Source organism: Amphiura filiformis, chromosome 19, assembly GCF_039555335.1.
Source record: "Amphiura filiformis chromosome 19, Afil_fr2py, whole genome shotgun sequence".
Taxonomy (NCBI): Eukaryota; Metazoa; Echinodermata; class Ophiuroidea; order Amphilepidida; family Amphiuridae; genus Amphiura; species Amphiura filiformis.
Genome location: NC_092646.1, coordinates 57,693,654 through 57,705,170, shown reverse-complemented (window position 1 = coordinate 57,705,170; position 11,517 = coordinate 57,693,654). Strand labels below are relative to the sequence as shown.

The following is an 11,517-nucleotide window of genomic DNA, read 5'->3' as shown; positions in this document are numbered from 1 at the left end:
TTTTTTCCAACATGCTTTCCCTGAATCTAAAAGTTTTTTGTGTTTCACTGTGTGTCCTTTGCTTTTTTGTTTTCGTGACCTGAGATCTTTTTGATGATTTTTGCGCGGTATAAATACGCTCCATTATTTTATTTTTTTTCTATTCTACACCTATGTACTTACTTGTACGGCAATTCATGAAGTTGTAGTCGGACTCCCGTAATTGCTTTCCAAACCTCTCAATCCAGCATACAATAAATTGAAGTCAGTTAGTTCTGCATTGTGTATTTTTTCTTAGGAAACCTCTTTATTAGTTTCCCTTGTTCACACCATTTAAACTAAAAATATCATCGGGCGTTCAATTTCATTGGGATAATGAGAAAGATATGAGCCTTCTTGATACCAAAATCAGAAGAATGAGACTGCCGATATGGTCAAGTACCTTTGAATATAATTAAAACATTTTGACCAAATCCAAAACACGTTTATTTTTTAACCTGGTTATAACGTTTTAAAACATTTTTGTATTTGCTAGGATAAGCCGAAAGCCGTGTATTTAAAGACAAACGCTCTTGTTCACACGCACTCACACATCACTCAAATTACTCAAACCGTAATATTACATAATTATTTTGCTTCATCCGTACGTACAAGTACTAAACCAAAATGAACTTCACTAACGGTATTAATTTACATAATGCAAATTTAATTTCAAAGAGGCATCACGTTTTCCTATTTTTTACGAAAAAGAGCGAAAGTGGAGTAGAGGTATATAGCAGCTTAAGGGGGTAACACCCCTGGCCAATTTTATGCCTATTTTTGCATTTTTCTCACAAATTATAGCGCATTGGTGACAAATAAGATATGTATATATTATAGGGGCAAGGACTACAATTACTACACTGAAAATTCAGCAACTCAAGGTAAGTAGTTATTGATTTATTGATCAAATATTGCTTTTCCCTCATTTTTGATTGTATCTCCACAACTGTTGTCTGTGCTGAAATAAAATTTCCAGTGCAGTAGTAGTTGTAGTCCTTGCCCCTATAATATACATATCTTACTTGTCACCAATGCGCTATAAATTTTGAGAAAAATGCAAAAAATAGGCACAAAATTGGGCAGGGGTGTAGTACCCCCTTAAAGACCTATGCAACTAGAGCTTGATTCTATAGGAAAATGGTTTTCGTTTACTCCCACCCCCATCTTGTGCACCCGGGGGGGGGGGGGGGGCACTTCAATTTGAAATGGATATAGGTGTAGGGCTGGCGCTTTCGCACTAAGGGGCATTCGGTGAGAGCAACATGTAAAAAATATGGGGTCATTGGGTGAGAGCATGATTTTTGGCATTCGGTGAGAGCAAAATGTAAAAAATATGGGGTCATTGGGTGAGAACATGACCATTTTTTAAATGGAATCTTTGGGTGAGAACCAAAACAGCGCCACAAAAACCTCGAAAATCGAATTTCTAGTTCTAAATGGCTTCAAATTTCTTTATTTTTTTCAAAATAAGTAACAAAATCAGTGATAAATGAAAGTTGCTGTTCAAATTGAACTTGTAAGGGTCTTTGGGTGACAGATCAAATGGAAAAATAGGGGTCTTCGGGTGACAGAGCGCGGAGCGAGCATGTGTTCGTAAAAAAATATGGGGTCTTTGGGTGACAGCGATGCTGAAAAAGGGGGTCTTAACAGCCCTACATACGCGTCACCTCCAAAGTTGGAGTGCCCCCCCCCGGGCTTGTGCAATCGCTATATACCGTTTAATGATCACATTGGGTATATGAGGGGTTCAGAGTAAAACTCAATGTCAAAGCTATTGGTATTATGTACTTATTTCTCTAGAGTCAGCCGTTCGGCATGTAGTTCTTCATAATAAGGCATTTCTCTGTCCAACATTTGCGATACAGTACTTTTCCACATTGGCGGTACAATGGTTGAGACCTGTTTCGTTAGTTCCGCTTCAGCGCTGCTACTATCACCATTCGCAGTCGATGATTTAGTTTGAAATCCAGTGCTTGCGAAGGTTGCATCATGTAGTCCAATCGAACGAAATGTGAGTATGGTTTGCTTGGGAACCATCCAGATCTTTGTCATGACGTCATCACCCGCGGGCCAAGTCAGTAGATCTTCTGTGAAGGGAATACCGACTTCTTTACAGTAAGCTTCCAGCATTTCTTTGGGATTCTCCAGAAGATCGTCGATATCAATGATCACAGGTCGGGATTCTAAACCTTCAGCTTTGACGTACTTCCATAATTCATTCAAATACTGAAGGGGGCGCACGCGGTTCGGATGATCCCTGTTTTTTTTAAACATGTTATCTGATCCTCCCTTTTGCGATTTCACAAGCACTTTCAGTTGAGATTTCATCAGCTTATGAGGATTACGTATTAGGAAAGTGTGCCGAAACCCCTTCGGGATTTTATCATATCGCGACTCTCTAACAAGACTTGCTGCCATCTCTTTCACGAAAACCATCTTCTTTCCAGGAAAATCACCTTCTAATTGCTCTTTCAGCCAATCAAAATCTTTGTCACTTGCGTCATATCCACTTTTAATTTTAGCTACTTCGGAAGCGCCTCCGTGCTTTTCCAGCAATTCTATACAAGGTTTGCAAACCATCGGATCTTCGGTTAGTTGTGAGAATTTAGCGATCTCCATATATGGTTCGTGCCAGGCTACGGTATCAGGCACGTAATTCATGCATTTGAGAAATGAAGTCGACACAGTACGAGGACTTGTCCAGAGGAAGACTTTTAGAGGACCTGTTTCACCAGACATAGCGTCTCAACAAATAGGAACCTGAAAATATAAAATGATTTGAAAAGTTAAATTATAATTGAAGACCTGAGCGCAAGAAGACCGTAAGTCCACTTGGCCCCTCAACATATGTATACACGAAAGTTGCTTATAGTTTCGTATAGTTTGGTAATATTTTATACATGTTCAGGGGCCACAACAACTTATCTTTCACAACTTTTTATGATGTTTTCACGCTGGAACATGTACAGGGTGTCCCAAAAAAAAGAGGCCCCTCATTGCGTCCTCTTTTTCTCCTATTTCAGAAAAGTTGATCAAGTATATGTTGGTATGTAAAGAAGCCGTTACCCGTTAGCTTTAATAAACCGAAACAATTATTTCAATCGGCTCATAACTTTTGAAGATATGCCCATTTAAAGATATGTATCCGTTTTTTCACTCTGTCCACGGAGGAGGTTTGGCTACTTCGAAGATTGAAAAGTGCATATACTATGCATGAATATAAAACATTCCTCGATGATAACTTTATAAAATAACAACTTTATTTTAGGGAATAGGCTTTACCAGTGGGCTTTATGGGTTATGGATTTTGTTAACTTGGGCGAAATTGATGTGGGTGGGATGGAATTCTTTTGCTATACTTGCAATTCTCGCTATTCGCAATAAGGGCGCCGCCAGCAGTTTGCGATGTAATCGTGATGTATCATGGGAAAAGGTCGACATCAAGTCCGCGCAATACGAATATTACCATGCTATTACATAGGAACACGTGACAATATTTTTTAGTTTGTCAAAATAAAGGTGTTACACGCGAATCGATACTCAATAATACTTAATAATGTGATTTGAAATGTGCACAATTAATTTTTTCTATCGATTTGCGTGTAATACCGTTATATTGACAAACTAAAAAATATTGTCACGTGTTCCTATGTAATAGCATGGTAATATTCTGTATTGCGCGGACTTGATGTCGACCTTTTCCCATGATACATCACGATTTTCCCATGATACATCACGATTACATCGCAAACCGCTGGCGGCGCCCTTATTGCGAATAGCGAGAATTACTTATGTTTTTCTCGGCTATTTTATGCATTTTTGCTTCATTATGTTTCTTACTTTCTTACTTTAATGTTTCTTGCTTTCTTTTTATTGACAACATAAGTCATTTCTCTTTTTGGAATAAAAGGTAGCCCTGAAAAGGGCTGTTTAGTTTGTCTTTGGTTCTTTTGAAGTGAGTTTACTGTGCTGCTTTGCCCTCTACCTGGTTGCCTCCTTGACGAATACAGGTTTCAGTCCTAGTCCTCATTGCATCAACTCCGTTGCGTAGCATTAATACGTTTGCAAAGATCTTGGATTTTGCCACAAATGAAGAAATCAAGTGGTGTGAGGTCTGGTGATCTTACAGGCCACTCCACAGCACGACCTATCCCAACCACTCTGTTTGCTATCCGTGGACAGAGTGTAAAACGGGTACTTGTCTTTAAAAGGGCATATCTTCAAAAGTTGTGAGCCGATTGAAATAATTGTTTTGGTTTATTAAAGCTAACAATTAAAGGTTTCTTTACATACCAAAATAATATTTTATCAACTTTTCAGAAATAGGCGAAAAAGAGGGCGCAATGAGGGGCCTCTTTTTTTTTGGGGGGGGACACCCTGTATTAAACATTATAAAACTAAGAAACTATAAGTAACTTTAGTGTATACATGTTGAGGGGCCAAGTGGACTTACGGTCTTCTTGCGCTCAGGTCTTCAATTACTCTACTAAGATCATGATGATAAAAAAATATAATCGGTTAAACGATACTCAATGAGAATACTCCACAATTTGCAATGCAAATATTTAGGGCCTAGAGATCAACATACTGCTATGCCCATGTCTGTCATAATATTTCAGTTGGGAAATTATAATTTATTTATTTGGATCGCGGTCATCAGGTTTTGGAGGTCACGGTTGCTGAATTCACACCTTGGCTCAACGTGTGAACATGGATAAACAATATGAGTATAAATATCCAATGTGGTCATCTAAATCACGATACAATAAGAATTAATAGTAATTTTGCATAAGATGTTTTTTTTTAAAATACATGACGCATTTATTAAGTGATGATGAACTTTTAATGCTGTTATCAACATTTACAGGGCATATATGTACACCAGTGGCCATTACAATGGTGCAAATAGTTCGAAAAATGAGGGCGTTGCTGTGGAGCAAATCACACATTATGGCTTTAATCATCATATAATTTAATCTCATGCGCTAGTTTGTAATGTTTCTACGTACGTGTCAATGTATGATGCGAAAGCCTCTTCCATTGTTTGTATAATCATTGTGACGTGGTATATCAAAAAGAAACACTTTTAGGAGGTTATCAATTTTGATTGTTTTACATTATCTTAGGTATAGAGATATTTTGCTCCACAACGCCGTTTTCCCCTATGAAATCGGACATTCCTAAGCGAAGATATTGAGTTTGTAATATTGTATTATAAAATTGGAAATTGAGATATCAGCCTCTAAAAATATTATTGACAATGTTGAGAGCAGAAATGACCTTGAAAAATGTCTGAAAAAAGAAAAAGATACCAGTTATATTCCGGTCTGAAACTATCAGACAATATTTTAAACATTATTAACATCACAAATTTGCAACAAACCCAAAAATGTGAAAAAATCACCCTGTATATTGATATATTACATGTATTAAAGGAAATCTGTACCATAAACTAATCAATGGCTATATAGTTGCAGTAATAATAAAAACGACAAATAGTAAAAGTCCCAAGCTTATATACGTCCAAATAAAGGAGAAATTCTTAATTCCTTACGACAATCAGCGATCAGTTTGTAATCCATGGTGGCGGCCATATTGATACCCGATGTATTTTATTACGCTGTAACGGTACCCCGATTTTGAAACCAGCGAAATCCGTGCCACCAGCCTCGTCCTCATGAACTTTGGTGACACGAAGCGAATACTACCAAAGTTCAGATTCAACATTCGTTCAAAAGAAACCGCGACAATTTTTACCCATAAAACTACAGAAGAACATTATAAAAATGTATTTTAAGTAATATTTATGATCAACAATGTCTTTTGAGAACGAAAAGTAAAAACAGCACTAAAAACCAAAATTCGCTGTGGGTGTCGCGAATGCCATAGCAACACACGCTCGCCGCGGGTCTGTGTGAAAGGTTACACTACCGCTTGTGGCAGAAAGGATTCGCAAGCAGCTATCATGGCGGCTTCCATGAATCGCAGAAACGAAGGATAAAGTGTTTTTTCTTTGTTAGGAATATTCCGAAATTCATATACATGTAGACCGTCTGGTATGTTTAATTTAGGGGTATATAACTATATTAGCCATTGATTAGTTTATGGTACAGATTTCCTTTAAGAATAATGATTAAGCATCATTAATTTGATCTCGTGTGCAAGTTTGCAATGAATGTTTCTATGTTCCAGTGTATGATGCGTAAGCCTCTTCCCTTGTTTGTATCATTATATTAGGCTGGTGGGTAAGCATCATTAATTGATCTCGTACACTGGTATGTTATGTGTTGTTTGTACTATTTACCCTGACTCCTAATCCAAAAGAATTGAGTCATGTTTATCCGGGACAGTCTGTGAGCGTAGTGGTTAGAGTAGCCTACTCGCCCCGCAAGCGAGAGGTCTCGGGTTCAAGTTCCCGCACAGGCAGGTATGTCCGGAGTTTTTACTCTGGTATATCTGCATATGTATGTCATGTTTCCATTTGTAATTTCATGTTTAATTGTCGTTTTCAACATATGATTTAAAGACGTTTTATACCCTATACCCTTTATATAACCGGACATTAAAACGTTTTCTAGTAACCTTTTCACACCTTTTGCGAACAATGTCCAAAACGTTTTTGTGTTTGCTGGGTAATAGTTATGTCACCGTACAGGTATTTGAAAATATATGTCAAAGAAAATATTAAAATAAACTTACCTTAAGCCCAGAAGTCAAATCAGAGAATGAGAATAAACCGTAAACTTCAAGTCCTTATCAAAAAAAATCAAAGTCATAAAAAACAGAATATATTTTGCATAATCATGACAATAACAGTCTTCAAAAGGCAGGAAAACTGTGATACGCTGCAGCTGCCACACAAAATGCCAACCGAAAAAGGAGCGACTGACTCCAGATTTGCTGTATAGTTGTACATTCAGTTAAGCCAATTAGCCAAAAAAATATATAGGTTTGTCTCATGTCACCAACGCATTGGATTTCTGATGGTGAAAACGTTCAAGAATAAAATATTATTTCACAATTTTTATTTTATTTTCAACAAATGAAGACAAATTGCATGCCATTGGCAAAACATAATGGGCCGAAACCAGTGAGTTTTCAAAGGGGTAACCCCCTGAACACCTGATTTATTGATAAAATAAAAAAATTATTAAAAAAACCGCACACCGCATTGGATTTGTAATTACTCGGGGGACATTAAACAAAACTTTTTTTTGGCCTTATGCAAATATTTTTTTAGAGAATGCTTGGAGAAACTGAATGGTGTTCGGGTGTGAAATCTGCGTGTATTTTGCAAGACTGACTTTATGGGTCACTTATTCTTTGTTTTCCTAGACTACTAGTAATTGATTATGTACATCCATTGATCCGTAAAGAAATAATATGCAATTTTGCATAACTTCGAAAATTCAGTATATTCTCATGATCAATTTTTAAATTGAACATGAAAAGCAGACTAAAACTGAACTTATACGTGTAATATCCAACTTACGAGAAGAATTTCTTTTTCCAGGGGATAAAAAAACTAGCTCACAAGACGCTACTTAAAACTAATTATGAGCGGCATCGGCACAAACTTTGAAATCAAATAAAAATTAATTCAACGTTAGTTGGCTTTTCAATAAGGTTATGACGTCATCAAGGTCACCTGGGAATTTTGAGAATCTTTTTTTATATAGCAACGTACGTACAATATTATAGAGCAGTAATTTAAAGGTGATACGATTGTGTAATTTTGTTCTTACACGAAAAGAAAAATCATTTAAACTTGTTAAATGAATTTAGTCACACATAGCTACGTAGTCTGAAGGTACATATATTTTGTTATATATATGTTTGGCTCACTGCTTTTGAAGACATGCTCCTGTTAATAGGTCTGTCACACTACACCGAATAGGTCTTCCGTATAAGAAACGGATGGCATTTTAGTAAATCCGTTGTTGTTCGTCGATGATCGTTTTATGTTCTTTTTATGTCCTGCTATCATCCGCCAAATGCGTTTCGTGTTAGGTGATGTTCGTTAAGTCCGTCGGCATGCACAAAACTTGAAACGGAGTGTACCGAATACACATGTTCGGTATTTATCCGATGTGTGTTCGTATGGTGCTGCATATTGCCGGAGTTTGTTCGCTCTCCTTTCGTTCATGTTCGTTCTTTGTTCGTTGCACTCGGCCCGTGTTCGTTGCAAATACGTTCCTGTGAGGCCTTCACCACCGGATAGCATATTTTTGCATTCGGTGATGTACGTTGACCCAGACCGTGTTAGTGTCACACTACACCGGATCGGTCTTCCGTATAAGAAACGGATGGTATTTTAGCAAATCCGTTAGTGTTCGTCAATGTTCGTTTTATGATGTTCTTCATATGTCCTGCTATTATCCGCCAAATGCGTTTCGTGTTAGGTGATGTTTGTTTAGTCCGTCGACAATACGTTTCAAGTTTTGTGCATGCACAAAACTTGAAACGGAGTGTGCCGAGTACACACATGTTCGGAAGTTGTCCGATGTGTGTTCGTACTGTTCTGTACATATACCCTGGGTTTGTTCGTTATTCTTTCGTTTATATACCGCAGGTGTTTGCAAGGTTTCGCAGGCGCTTGTGCTCACGGATGTAGGCCTATGGCGAACATGTGCATGCGAGCATGGGATGGGGGGGACTTTCTGAAGGGTGTGTGACGCAATATCATATTCCCCCCAGTACTTTAGTGACTGACAAGTAGAAAAAAGGGGGAAAGGAGAGAAAAAAAAAGAAAAGAAAGAGAGAAAAATTGAGAGAAGAGAAGAGAAAAAGTTAAATTGCACGTAATTTAGTAGGCCTATGCATGTAAGTAGTAATGAGGGAGGGCACTTTCTCAAGGGTAGAGGACGCAATATCAAATTCCTACCAGTTTTAGTGATTGACAAGAAAGAAAAAAGAAGAGAAAACATGGAAAAGGTTAAATTGTACGTTATTGAGTAGGCCCAGGATAGTAGTAAGCCTAAGTATAGGCCTGTGATTATTATAGGCAGTGCTTAAATGTGGTTCCTTGGTCCAAAAGCCTGTGAAAATTACTGCCGGCCCGTCGATATGTAGGGCCCGTGACATTTTGTCACCAAAGTCAGTATTTAAGACGGACTTAGATCTATTACTGACTTTAACATATCAATCCATGCATGTTTTACCTGAAATTACGAGTCTGAAGTCTTATATCTAAGTATCAGTGGATCAGTGTAACATTTTAAATTTTGCAAATTCAGTTCGGGCCTTCTTTGTTTTTTGTTTAAGGCAATAATAGTGTAAAAATGATGCACCAAAAACAATTTTCCAAATTTTCCATTTTAAAACTAAATTTTTACACAATAGGCCTAGGCCTAATAATGTAAATAGGCCCTAAAGTCCCCATGCAAATGGCTTCAATTGGACCTTCATTTTGAAAAATGGACAAGTCTTCCGTTTTGCTTTTGCTATGGACATCCACGTGTTATTTTTAAAACAATTGTTTATATTATACAATAATGGTGAAAACCTTTCAATGGCTTCAATTAGGCTTTCTTTCACCAATTTGCGGCTGTTTCAAACTAAAATAGTACCCAATAATAGTGCTAAAATTGATCCCAAAAATGACAAATGGCTTCAATTGGGCCTTCATTGTCCAAAGGTTTCTCACCTCTATTGCCCCCGGACGCTGGTTGCCCTGATATATCAGATTTGTAGCCCTTTTGTACTTATTAGCCAATATTTGACCATTTTCGTCAAAGTTTTCCCCCTTAAAGTTGTCTTTCCCCACTTTGTTCACCCTCTGAAAAAGTGCTTGCTACGTCACTGCCTCTAAGGGGTCAAAACCCTCTCAAACACCCTCTCCTCCCCACTTTTCTGATAGGGTGGACGTCCCTGTTGGTGCCACATGCGACGGATTCGCCGGTCATTTGTCGGACGTTGAACGATTGAATATAAAACGCCTGCAGGATTATTAGCGGCCACAACGCATAGAGAGACGAACGGGAATCGGACCCCAAAGCCGGTCATTTGTCGGACGTTGACCCCCAAATCCGGTCATTTGTCGGACGTTGAACGATCGAATATAAGACGCCTGCAGGATTATTAGCGGCCACAACGCATAGAGAAACGAACGGGAATCGGCCCCCCAAATCCGGTCATTTGTCGGACGTTAAACGATCGGAAGACGCCTGCAGGATTATTAGCGGCCACAACGCATAGAGAGACGAACGGGAATCGGACCCAAAATCCCACCGAATCTTCTGCCGGACTGGTGATTTTTCCACCGAATAAAATATTTTTGTATTCGGTGATGTACGTTGATCCAGTCCGTCGTAGTGTGACAGACCTATAAAAAAAAGAGGCAGTTTGAAAAGTTGCACCTTAGTCCAGTCCACAGGAGTCTATTTTCAAACAATACAGTATGTCAGGTCTGTTCATGTGTTTGTAATGGCAATAAAACTTAAAGTCTAGATGTTCAGTAGTGTCCTCTTACACTGTTAATAGGCATATCACCTCAAAAATAATCGCAGCAGAAACACGTTATTTAATGTTCCTACATTATTGAGCTTTATTAAAGCATCAAAAATTAAAAAACAGAATTGAAATCTGTCAATGCATTGTGATGTAGTGTCAATTTAAAGATGCTCGTAGATGGAATGAAATCCTGCCACAAATGGCTGTAATGACAAAATTGGCATGTCGAGATTTTGAAGGTTTATTTGGACGTTTGCTTGAAAAAGCAGCGTTAATTTAAATATCACATGTTAAATGCCTATCTTTCCTGGCACATTTCGAGATTTTGAAGGTTTATTTGGACGCTTGCTTGAAAAAGCAGCGTTAATTTAAATATCACATGTTAAATGCCTATCTTTCCTGACTTCGTTAAATAAAACAAAATTAAAAAATCTATCATTGAATAATTATAATAAATTAACCAATAATACTATTCTAGAAATTTCGGCCAATCTGCAGACAAATTAAATCTCAAAAAAATGACTAAGTTCAGCTAATTTTAATTAGCTGAACTTAGTCATTTTTTGAGATTTAATTTAATATTAAAATATGCAAAATTGATGCCAATAGAAAACCGTACATGATATAAAGGTGCGGTTGTTTTTGCACACATATGTATACAAAGTTCTTTCAATTGATAACAAAACATACACAAAAAGTAATTACAGCTAATTATGTATTCATGATATTATTATGCAAATTAGGCATGAGTAATTTGGGTTTTTTTTCAATATTTAATGAACGTCTGTTCATTCATTATAAATATTTTAAGTATGATCCTGTTATGAGGTTGAATAAATGAACTGCAGTTAATTATTTAAAAACAATACAAAAAAATAAAAAGTTTGACATTTTGACGGTGTCTGGAATATAATTTTCATTTTTACTGGTATATGTGTCACCATTACTCAAAGCCAAGTCCGAAAAGTAAAAATAAAAATTCAGTTGCAATGAGACTTTAAATTAACATTTTGTTATCTGGATTAACATGGGAGGACAATCGGT

General features: G+C 37.3%; 1 protein-coding gene across 1 annotated transcript; it reads right to left on the bottom strand.

The window, feature by feature from the left end:
* Nucleotides 1–631: 631 nt before the first annotated feature.
* Nucleotides 632–6,878, bottom strand: LOC140141559 (uncharacterized). The gene is made up of 2 exons (XM_072163466.1): nucleotides 6,721–6,878; nucleotides 632–2,781 (listed from the first exon to the last, which is right to left on the bottom strand). Exon 2 carries the CDS (start codon nucleotides 2,758–2,760, stop codon nucleotides 1,810–1,812), a length of 951 nt encoding a protein of 316 aa, XP_072019567.1. The 5' UTR covers nucleotides 2,761–2,781; nucleotides 6,721–6,878; the 3' UTR covers nucleotides 632–1,809.
* Nucleotides 6,879–11,517: the final 4,639 nt, after the last annotated feature.